Here is a 12,636-nt window from a genome sequence, read left to right as displayed (position 1 = left end):
ATTCATCAGGGTAACCAGGAACTAATCCACAACTAAGAAGTGAAAAAAAAAAAAAAAAATTAAAAGCACATGAAAATCCATGTACAGAATGGCTGTTAAAGGACCCTTGTAAATGACGGAAGATTTAGACTCCACAGAGTCAGCAGTGGTGCCTGAAGCTGTTCTAAGCTTAGAAGTTACCATCTACATTCATTTCATCTAAATGAACACATTTTATATTGAAGTATTAGTCTGATTTTTATTCATGTATTTTATTGCAGAATGACTTTTACAAAGATGCTGACGTTAATACAAAATATGAAACAGGATTTTGGTCCTCAGCTGTGTACTTGATTTGTTATATTCTGAGATGGAGAACATGCACTCTGTGAATCCTAAAAAACTTGGTTTTTAGATTATTCAGATCGCTTGGAAACATCCTGGATGGTGGAAAGAATTTAGAAGATAATGTAGGTAAGAGGGAACACCCCACAGGATTTCTAGCGGCAATCAGTTCTCACCATCGCCCCATGGCAAGCTCTGCTACAGAACCTGTCCCTTCCCTTATTTTATTTGCTCTATTTCTTTTGACCACACTAAATCAATTTGCTAATCCAAGAATTTTTTTTTTTTTTTTTTTACCTAAATGGTTCTAATAACTATTTCAGGAGAGGTGTAATCTATTTATCAATAATTTTGAGAATAAATGTTGGAAAACTCAGCCTGTAAAATGTAAAATGGCAAAGTGCAGGTCAGTCGTCCAGCGAAGCCTTCAGGAATCTAGATGTGCTTATCTCAGTTCGCCTGTGATGCTGGGAGAAGCTCTGGGCGCTGAGCAGGTGTTCAGTAAGTACTTGTAGTTGGACAGAGAGACCTGCTGCATTTTAGAGGATGCTTACGACACAGAGGCTACTTCGTAGTCAGAATATGGAACAGAATAATTCAAGAATGGAATATAAAATATGATGTATGGGGAAAAGAAATTTCAATCCGTATCGCTTTCATAAAAAATAAGGAGAGGTTTATCAAGACAGGGCTGTATGTCAAGTGAAAAAGCAGAGAGGAAAAATTCACATTTTTCTCCCCAACTTGACCACAAGCTGCTGAATGAAGTGATGTTATTATTTATTCCCTGGGATAGAGTAAAGCTTCATAATTTATTTATCAAATGTATGAATGGATATTGTGAGAAGTTTTTACTCCAAAGGATATTCAAACTTAAGGCCAAACAAGCAATACTCTGAGACTTTAGAGTTATAATTTTGAATCCAGTCAACCCCATCTTAGAGTTCCCTGCCACTTACCAATGAGTGGGAATGGGGCCTCTTTCTTGCCAGAACTGACCCACAACTGGTAATCACTCTTAGAGCCCTTGGAGACCAAAAAAAAAAAAAAAAAGTCACAACAATTCTTTCACAGTAGGTACTTGAAAGAGGGCACATTTCTTTAACATTTCTATGTTTTCAAAAAGAAAAAGAATTGGGACCAGTGTAAATACTGTAAGTCCATGCAGTCGGCCACAGTTTTTGAGTTAGCAGTTGTGATTTCAGCAACCCGTCCCTCTCCCAGCACCCAGTAGACTACTCCAGATTCTTGCTTTGTCCCTTCTGATAGGCCGGGGATCTATGGAACAACAATACAATCAGTCTTTCACTTTATCTGTGGCCCGTGGATATGAAATCATTTTTAGGTTCCTCCACTAAGAAAGAAAAGTCTAATCTCTTCTTGACGGTCCTGCTGTCTCTGGACTCCTTGGAGAACCTTAGGCTTTGTCTTCATTTGTCTCTGCCCAGACAAGTGTGCTGCTCAGAGAGACACACAGCCTGCCGTGACTATGTCTGAGCAAAGGAAAACTTGAAAAACATCTCAAGCTCAGCTGCCTTGAGCAGGCAGACAAATACCCAAAGACCTTGAGGAGATGGGCAGAGTGAAGTCAGTCCACTGGCTTTGGTTTGGACAAGATCCATGCTGGAGCAAGAAGGATAAAGGATGCGAAGCAGCAGATCAGGCCAGATGCAGAGAACTATTATCCCAGCAGTTACTGCCCAGCAATACTAGAAAGCACCCTTGAAGCAACCACATCTCAATCATACACACTCTGCTGAATTATTTTACAGTCCTCCAGAAAAACGTAATGGAGTTGTTGGTGATAGTTCATATGCCTGCCCTTGACTCCTGGTAAGATATCATGGCCTTGCCTTTGTGAAGCAGGGTCCCAGCTATGGAGGCTATCACAAGCACATGTATGTGTATGCACGTACACACATACACACACACTTGCATACTCTCTCAGCTAAATTTGCTCAAAATTGTATTTCAAATAGGAAGTAAGATCTAACAAAAATCTTTTCTTTTAAGGTAGGGGCTGGGAACACTATGTTGGAATCCCATAGAAGAGTCAGGGCCAAGTAACGCTGATTTTTTAGTAAAGTAGAAATTCTTTCTTGTCTGGTGAAACTGATGACTTCAAGCAAAGGAAAATTACAAACGTGAAATAAAATGAACTGTATCACTGATCAATCTACTCTACACCTAAAGCTACTCACTCTTTCCAAGATTTAAGTTTTCCTTTTCACGGCATGTATATCATATAGGTGCAGAGGTATCTGATTTACTGAGTGAATATAAATTCAATTTTATTTTAAATGTATTATTAAATTTCTCTAGTAAAGAAATCATTGATTCCCTAAGCCAAATTCTGGCTTTTCAGGGGCTTTATTATATCACTCATGGAGTCTCTATGAGTCGGAATTGACTCGAAGGTAATGAGTTTGGTTTTTGGTTTGGTGTTATATCAGTAGGTCAGGCTGAGTTTAATTACAAGTCTTACAATCACGTCACGCCACAACAGCAAGGCATTTTCATATTTCTACATTATTTAAGGAGCCATGATATCCAAGTCCTTTCTACAGTTTCTATCCATCTGAATGTCACTCTCTTTAATAATAGCTCTCAACTGTGTGGTGTTCATATAGCAGGAGACTCTTACAATTACTCTTTCCTTTTCCCCAACCTCACCCTCATCCTCAAACATGCCCATCTCTTCCATTAGAAAAATTTCATTAACTTAGGTCAGCCCCAACAAAATAGAAAGAAGCAGAAACTAAAAGCAAAACAAGGACTAGAGTGGTGGTTACACAAATGCTCCTAAATTCATAGTCTCCTTCAGAACTTGTCTCCCTCGTTAGCAACTCATTAGAGGCATCAGTCATCTCACCCTCAGGACCTGCAGTCAGGGGCTATGGGTTCTTTACGTCAAAATTTACTACAAAACACGTCCTGTAGGATCCATCATACTGAGTTTGAGTCCTAGAGTGACAATTAGGATAAATGAGGTACGGGAGGGGAAGAACCAGGAAAGGAGGTTCAGAAAGAACAGTAAAACAGAACAGGTAAGGCGGAGGTTACAACTATCTCACTAAAAATCTTATAAAAATTTTGTTGTGTACGTATATAATGGAGCCCTCGTGGCTCAGTGGGTAAGAGCTCAGCTGCTAACCAAAACGTCCGCAGTTCAAATCCATCAGCTACTGCTTGGAAACTCTATGGGACAGTTCTACTCTTTCCTATACAGTTGCTCTGAGTCGGAATTGACTTGATGGCAAGGGGTTTTTGGTCTTTTATATATACAATATATACAGTAAAAATACATGCTGTTATTAGCACTCTAAAACTATAGTTGAATTTAATTATTCTATGACTTCAAGGTCACATGGAATTTAAAATTGGAGTATAGGAACAGCACCTGTCTAGAAAGTAATATCAGAGTTTCGAGACTTTCAATTTCTAAGTTCTGGAGGACAAAATATGCCTTAGGTATCTATAACAATCAGCTGCCTTATGAAAGGAGTTGTATTTTATACACACACACACGCAACTCTCAAAAATCCAAGTTTATTCTTAACTAAAAATTGTTCGCAGGTAACTTACAGTTATTCCAAGCATTGGTAGTGACTTGTCGATAATGTCATTGGTTGTATCTGAATTTGTTACTGTTAAACTTATAGGCTGAAAAATGAAATAAAAAATACATTTGTAAGTAAAGAATTTTAAAACAGCTCTGTAAATAATGATTGCAAATTGTTACCCATATTCTAAATGCAAAGCTTGATTTCAGACACTGACAAAGTAAAGCACATGTAGAGCATAGATCCTTAAGTATAATTTTATTTTTTATTCCTTTAGATATGAAGGAAACCCCGGTGAAGAGTGGTTAAGTGCAATGGCTGCTAACCAAAAAGCTCCGCAGTTCAGATTTACCAGGTGTTACGTGGAAACCCTATGGGGCAGATCTACTCTGTCCTATAGGGTCACTATGAGTTAGAATTGACTCGAACGCAGTGGGCTTTGGTTTTTTGTTTTAAATATGAAGGCAGCAGAAAGCATTTCAGTAAAACACCTATTTCTTCTAAAATAAAGGATGTGTGGCACACGAACATAATGGCTTAAAAAAGGGAAAGATTGAGAATTCAGAGAGGGCACACGGCCTGGTCCTCAGCCCCTCAACAATATTTCCATATGGAAGGGACGATTTCAAATGGAGAGATTTGGACCCTTTCTCTCTCTTCCTGAATTCTGTTTTTACAGTCTGGCTTTATTGATTTGCACTTCACCCACAGTTATGGTAACGTCACAATAAGAACTGGCTATAAAAAATGTTTTCAAAAGACTATTCAGTCGCCATTTTCTAAGTCATGCACAGTGGCTACTGACGTTTTTATTGTTGAATACCGTTGAAAATACGATAGAATTAAAAAAATAAAATAAAACCAATGGTTTGAAACAAGCCTGAAAATTTTAGAAATCTAAGTTCTCTTCCAACTCTGCCAGTGAACGGGGTATCTCTAATAGCTCTCAACTACACCTCACATTGAGATATTGATCCATAAGAACACGGGACAATTTGCAGAAAACAACCTGAAAGGGACTCTGAGGATTCTGGGATGATATCTGTTCAACTATTTGAATTCTAAGAGACATTATTTAAAAATAGGATTATGCCATGTAACCAAGATATGCACATAGGTTTTACAGTATTAGCACATAAATCCACACTGAGGGCTATGTCTTCCTGTAAACAGGGCTTAAAGAGGACAGATAAGCAGGCTAAGTGGACACTCATAGGCATTGACACAAAAATGATATTAAAAACAAAGCTAAAGGAAATCCTTTCATAATTCATCATTTCTCCTTTTGTTTTTTTCTTATGAGCCAATTTCTTGATATGACAGATGGGCCTGAAAGTTGTTTGTTAATTCAATTTTCAGAAACAAAACCATCAGAAATGCACTGATGCAGCCCCAAGGATTCTGAAAAAGTGTCTCACAGCCCAGAAGTAGAGCTCAGGGACCCAGAATCAGGGGCATTAGGGCTTCCTATTGCTAAAAGTTTACCATGATGTTTATCATTCTAAATGGAGAAAATACTGAAGTTATCGAGGATTCCCCCTTACTTGGATCCACAATCAATGCCCATAGAAGCAGCACTCAAGAAATCAAATGATATATTGCATTGGGCAAATCTGTTGCAAAAGACCTCTTTAAAGTGTGAAAAAGCAAAGATACCACTTTAAAGACTAAGGTGTGCCTGATCCAAGCTACGGGATTTTCAGTTGCCTCACATGCATGCAAAAGTTGGACAATGAATAAGGAATACCAAAGAACTGATGCCTTTGAATTATGCTGTCGGTGAAGAAGGCTGAATACACCATGGATTGCCAGAAGAATAAACAAATGTGTCTTGGAAGAAGTACAACCAGAATGATCCTTAGAAGCAAGGATGGTGAGACTTCGTCTCATGTACTGTGGACATGTTATCAGGAGGGACCAGTCCCTGGAGAAGGACATCATGTTTGGTAAAGGAGAAGTTCAGTGAAAAAGAAGATCCCAACAAGATAGACTGACACAATGGCTGCAACAATGGGCTCAAACATAATGATTGTGAGAATGGCCCAGCACCGGGCAGTGTTTCTTTCTGTTGTACATGGGGTCGCTGTGACTGGGAACCAACTTAATGTCACCCAGTAACAGCAACCATTGCTAAAGTGCCTAGAAGGTTTCACACATGAGGGTTTAGCTTGGTATTTCATTAGAAGTAAAGGTTCTGCTGTTTCTTAAAATATCTGAAAACCCTTCCATCTAACTGAAAGGAATTCTCCCATGAAATCATTTGTAAAGTAGAAAATTTCTTTTGAAATGCTGTTTGTTTTTTTTTTTTAATTTATTTCATTTGTGAGATAATGGTTTCTCTTAGCATAAGGAACACACCTGTTCAAAACAGGACCTGTATATTTTTTCCTGCTGCTGCTCTTTGTAAATAAATCAGATACACTCTAACAAATACATCTTTGTAAAAAAATAATAATTTTTTAAAAAACCTTTTGCATGATTTAATCAAAAAAATGCAAATATGGCTATTCTGTTCTGTGAGCTAAAGTCTTACCTGACCTATGAAGAACCAGGAAAATTTGACCAAGTCTGAAGGACTGAGATAAACTCTCAGATGACCCAGATATTCAAATCATGAGACAAAGAGCAGCTATTACAACTATGCTCAATGTTGTTGCTGTTGTTGTTAGGTGCCGTTGAGTCGGTTCCAAATCATTGCAACCGTATGCACAACAGAACGAAACACTGCCCAGTCCTGCGCCATCCTTATAATCATTGTTATGCTTGAGCTCACTGTTGTAGCCTCTGTGTCAATCCACTTCATTGACCTTTGCTTTTCCACTGACCCTGTACTCTGCCAAGCATGATGTCCTTCTCCAGGGACTGATCCCTCCTGACAATATGTCCAAAGTATGTAAGACGCAGTCTCGCCAGCCTTGCCTCTAAGGAACATTCTGGCCGCACTTCTTCCAAGACAGATTTGTTTGTTCTTTTGGCAGTCCCTGGTATATTCAATATTCTTCGCCAACACAACAATTCAAAGGCGTCAACTCTTCTTTAGTCTTCCTTATTCATTGTCCAGCTTTCACATGCATATGATGTGATTGAAAATACCATGGCACGAGTCAGGCGCACCTTAGTCTTTAGGGTTACATCTTTGTTCTTCAACACTTTGAAGTGGTCCTTTGCAGCAGATTTGCCCAATGCAATGCATCTTTTGATTTCTTCACTGCTGCTTCCATGGCTGTTGATTGTGGATCCAAGTGAAATGAAATCCTTGGCAACTTCAATCTCTTCTCCGTTTATCATGATGTTGTTCTTTGGTCCAGCTGGGAGGAGATTTGTTTTCTTCATGTTGAGGTGTAACCCATACTGAAGGCTGTGGTCTTTGATACTCATTAGTAAGTGCTTCAAGCCCTCCTCACTTTCAGCAAGAAAGGTTGTGTCATCTGCATAATGCAGGTTGTTAATGAGCCTTCCTCCAATCCTGATGCCCCGTTCTTCTTCATATAGTCCAGCTTCTCGGATTATTTGTTCAGCATACAGATTAAATAGGTGTGGTGAAAGAATACAACCCTGACGCACACCTTTCCTGACTTTAAAACAATCAGTATCCCCTTGTTCTGTCTGAACAACTGCCTCATGATTTATGTAAAGGTTCTTCATGAGCATAATTAAGTGTTGTGGAATTCCCATGCTTTGCAATATTATCCATAGTTTGTTATGATCCACACAGTCAAATGCCTTTGCATAGTCAATGAAACACAGGCAAACATCCTTCTGGTATTCTCTACTTTCAGCCAGGATCCATCTGACATTAGCAATGATATTCCTGGTTGCACGTCCTCTTCTGAAACCGGCCTGAATTTCTGGCAGTTCCCTATCGATACACTGCTACAGCCGGTTTTGAGTGATCTTTAGCTAAATTTTGCTTGCATGTGATATTAATGATATTGTTCTATAATTTCCGCATTTAGTTGGATCACCTTTCTTGGGAATAGGCATAAATATGGATCTCCTCCAGTCAGTTGGCCAGGAAGCTGTCTTCCATATTTCTTGGCATAGACGAGTGAGCACCTCCAGCGCTGCATCTGTTTGTTGAAACATCTCAGTTGATGTTCCATCAATTCCTGGAGCCTTGTTTTTCGCCAATGCCTTCAGAGCATCTTGGACTTCTTCCTTCAGTACCTTCGGTTCCTGATCATATGCCACCTCTTGAAATGGTTGAATATTGACTCATTCTTTTTCAGAGAATGACCCTGTGTATTCCTTCCATCTTCTTTTGATGCTTCCTGCGTCGTTTAATATTTTCCCCATGGAATCCTTCACTATTTCAATTTGAGGCTTGAATTTTTTCTTCAGTTCTTTCACCTTGAGAAACCGTGAGTGTGTTCTTCCCTTTTGGATTTCCATCTCCAGCTCTTTGCACATGTCAGTATAATACTTTACCTTGTCTTCTCGAGAGGCCCTTTGAAATTTCCTGTTCAGTTCTTTTACTTCATCAAATCTTCCTTTTGCTTTAGCTGCTTGACGCTCAAGAGCAAGTTTCAGGGTCTCCTCTGACATCCATCTTGACCTTTTCCTGTCTTTTCAGTGACCTCTTGTTTTCTTCATGGATGGATGTCCTTGATGTCATTCCACAACTCATCTGGTCTTCAGTCACTAGTGCTCCATGCATCAGATCTATTCTTGAGATGGTCTCTAAATTCAGGTTGGATATACTCAAGGTCATATTTTGGCTCTCGTGGACTTGCTCCGATTTTCTTCAGTTTCAGCTTGAACTTGCTTATGCGCAATGGATGGTCTGTTGCACAGTCAGCTCCTGGCCTTGTTCTGACTGATGATATTGAGCTTTTCCATCGTCTCTTTCCACAGGTTCCCAATGATACAAAGGAAAATATGTTCATATCAAATAAAAATATACGCAATCTGAGCATAGAAATAGAAGACATTTTAAAATGAAAAATTTACCTGAAAAATACATGAAAGAAAGAATTTATTGGATGTGCTAAAGAGCATAATATAGATGACAAATGAAAGAGTCAGTGAATTTGAAAATAGATCCATAATAATGATTCCAACTGAGGAAGAAAAAAGAATAAAAGTAAATAACTAAAAGAGTGTGAGGGACCTGTGGACAATATCAAAAGGTGTAATATACTTTTATCAGAAGGAGAGAAGAGAGAAAATGGGGAAGAAAAAATATTTGAAGTAATGATGGCTAAAATTTTTCCAAACTTGATCGAAGACATAAATTTACAGTTTGGAGCAGTGCAGTAAACCTCAAACAGAATAAATTAAAAGAAAACCATGCTTTGGCACATAATAGTCAATGGCTGAAAACTAAAAATGTAGAGAAAATCTTGAAAGCAGCCAAAGAAAAATGATAAGCAACATACAGAGGATCAATGATTTGTCTGATCGTGGACTACTCATCAGAAAGCATGGAGACCAAAATACAGTGGGATAGCTTTGAAGAGCTATAAGGAAAAAACAGCCTTGCAAACAAAATTCTGTATGGGGGAAAACACCTTCATGAGTGAAAGGGAAATAAAGACATTTTCAGATAAAAGAAAACGAAGAAAATTTGTTGGCATCAGCTGTGTAGTATAGATAAATGCTAAGGAAACTCTCATAAGAATGAAAGTCAGAGGAAAACTTTGATCTCCGACGAACGTAGAAAATGAATGTAGCACACTTCAGATATTATTTTTAAGTTTTTCTTTTTAATTCCAATGTGATTTTCCATGAAAATTCTGAACAGAACCAATTGAAAACAAAGCAGGCAGAGACCAGCATTTGCTTCACTACAGGAGAACTCTCGAGTCTCCTCTCCTTCGTGCAGTGGCGTCAGGCACTTGGGAATAGGTCAGGGCATCCACATGCCTTTTGCTGTTGAACAGGAATAACTGTTTTGAACTACCTCCTTTTCTCACCTACAAATTTTGTTTTGTGGGATCTACAGGTGCTGTAAAGTATGACAGGCCACAATGTCATAAAAATATTCAGAACATGACATATCCATCTTATTCATCAGTGTGAGCATCTTGCCTACTGCACTGCAATCGCAGAAATCAAATGATACACAATAACTGGGGCTAAATGCTTTTCCCTCCATTTGCATAAACAAAAGAGGTACAAACATACTGATCCCTTAGAAAGTCGCATATTCCAGTTCAATTCGATCCCTGACAATCCTCAGAATGAAGAATATTTCAAAATTATTCTGCATTTGACATAACTAAATGCAATATCTGACCTTAGAAAGGGAAATGGCTCTAGAAAATCATGCACACGCTACATCTATGTCTCACCTGACAAGAGTGAACCTGTATGGCAGTAAAGTGACAGAGTATTCTTACTCTTAGGAAATATATAAATATTTAAGAATAAAGGGCCATTTCCAAATAAAATGTTAAAAAAAAAAAAAAAAAACCTGCAGAAACAACCAAAACCAATCCGTATGTATGTAACAATTGGAAAGACAGTACTCAAATCTGATAGGAAATACCTGCTTGTGGAAATCACTTCGTTAGCACAAGTCACTCTGGTTGCTATTAGACAAATCCAGAGAAACATGAAGGACGTTTAACATGCAAAATTCTTTCAAAGCTAAACAGTGGAAGGAACCTGGATTCCTCTTGCTTCATATTGCCTAGCACTTGTTTGCCTTTTACAAAGACATATGCTTTTCCACATGGTACTGTCTCCATGCCTTCTCTCTCTCTCCTTCTGCCTAAGTCAGAGACAAGGAATTTAATTTAGGGGCTTAAAGACACTTACACAGGCACAGTTCTCGATGTCCTCAGTAAAGATTTTCAGGGGAATGCTCTTCGGGTGGTCTTTCTCTTTGGCTAGATTGATGTACCTAGACGAATTCAATAAAAGCCAAAAGAGTATTAATTTAGCCAATAGCTTATTTGAAAATCAACCTATGCTGCTAATATTTTCAATATACTGTATGCCATTTTAAAAGCAGGTGGGTAGACTCAGCAAGATCAAAGGATGGATTAGAAGAAAACATACAAAAATATTTCAGGAAAATAAGACGTGGCCTAGAAAATAAAGGGGTCCCTGTCATGTGAGATTTGAGCAGCAGATTAGGTCCTAAAAGCTTTCCTGTCTGCACTGGGGGGCCCAGCACCTTCCTAGGTTCAAGGGTAGGCAGCAACAGTTGGTTTGTGAATTTTTCACTACAGTAACCTGTATTCATGGAGATTTAATATATGTTTTGGGAGTAAAGTTAGCTCCAACGTCTAAGTTGGAAAGAAGGGAAACAGGAGACTGGTAACTAGAATTGCCTCCAAAATAAGTGAAACATGCATGTGAATAAGAGCACATTATTTATAGTAGTCCCAGTGCCTCAAGATAAGTGAAACATGCATGTAAATAAGAGCACATTATTTATAGTAGTAGCCAATGTAAATCTAAATAAATTACTTGAGGACAGTACAACAATTTCTGCTAAGGAGGGAGGAATAATTGGGGACACTTCCTTCCAGAGACCTGCATTTTTCCATATCATTTATCACAGATTATATCTTTTATCACAAATACCTTCGAAGGGAAGAGCGCCATTGTTCCTTTTGTTCTGAAGAACTGCATGAATAAAAAAGGAAAAAAAAATTAAACTGTATGCGACACTTATACTAACATCGTAATGACAGCCATTCCTGATAAAATATCAGCAGCCAGTTGCTACTGTTGTGGATGCCCATGTAAGTGGTGCCCTTCACACACCTGGACCCTTGAATGACCCTGCTCTTTTACTGGCAACGTTACAGCAACGGGAAGTAGATCTGACAGTGGGACAGAAGTTGGTTTGAAATCTACACACTGGTTTCCAACCATATACGCAAGTTATCTGGACATTTAACAGCCGTGACCGTCACTTGTCACCATTAGAAAGGAAGTTAATTATACCTCAGGGCGTTCTTACAACTTAATACCTACCTACCTGTTGTCCTTGAGTGGATTCTGATTGATAAAGACAATGTAAAGTGCTATTCAAATATAAAACCCAAAAATCAAACCCACTGCCATCTGGTCGATTCCGACTCATAACGACCCTACAGAACAGAGTACAACTGCTCCACAGGGTTTCCAAGAAGAGGTTGATGGATTTGAACTGCCGACTTTTTGGTTAAAAGCCATGGCACGCTATAGCTCTTAACCACTGCCCCCTAGAGCCTTGCTCAAATATAAAGTACGGAACTATTCAGATGAAACCATACTTAAGATATTTGGCATTTGGATGGAACTACCTTGGCCTAGAAACAAGAATATCTCTTTAAAGAAAAAAAAAAAAAAAACTCAATATTTAATTTATTTATATAGGTAGCAGGATTGTAAAATGTTAAATTATTTCCTAGAAAACTTACCCTTAATTAGAAGGATCCTCTGATCAATATCAATTCACTGACTGCTAAATAACTAATGATTGATATTTTCCCTGCTAAAGTTACTACAGCATCAAATATTCAGACTTAAAGTGTTTTAAACTTCATTTGTACGTAGATTTCTCATTTATCAGATTTTATTTGTGGTAAAAGACACATAACATTTACCATAAATGGCATTTAGGACCTTCACAATGTTATACAGACATCACCACTATCTAGTTCCAGAATATTTTCCTCGCCTCAAAAGAAAACCCCCAACCAATTAAGCAGTCACTTCCCATTCTCCCCTTTACCTAGGCCCTGGCGATCATGAATCTGATTTCTGTCTCTATTTTGGATATTTCACATAAATGGAATCAAAATATATG

The 12,636-nt window shown here is 38.4% G+C and overlaps 1 protein-coding gene across 1 annotated transcript in view; it reads right to left on the bottom strand.

The window, feature by feature from the left end:
- The window catches only part of LOC126077503 (rho GTPase-activating protein 20-like), a 474,291-nt gene that overhangs the window by 236,264 nt on the left and 225,391 nt on the right, over positions 1-12,636 (bottom strand). Inside the window, exons 7-8 of the mRNA XM_049887046.1 lie at positions 3,910-3,987; positions 1,284-1,350 (exon numbers count right to left, since the gene is read on the bottom strand). Of these exons, the coding sequence (XP_049743003.1) occupies positions 1,284-1,350; positions 3,910-3,987 (145 nt within the window). The remainder of the gene's footprint in view (positions 1-1,283; positions 1,351-3,909; positions 3,988-12,636) is intronic.

Source organism: Elephas maximus, chromosome 5 (genome assembly GCF_024166365.1).
Source record: "Elephas maximus indicus isolate mEleMax1 chromosome 5, mEleMax1 primary haplotype, whole genome shotgun sequence".
NCBI lineage: Eukaryota > Metazoa > Chordata > Mammalia > Proboscidea > Elephantidae > Elephas > Elephas maximus.
The sequence above is the reverse complement of the archived record's forward strand: the minus strand, read 5'-3'. Positions and strand labels throughout refer to the sequence as shown.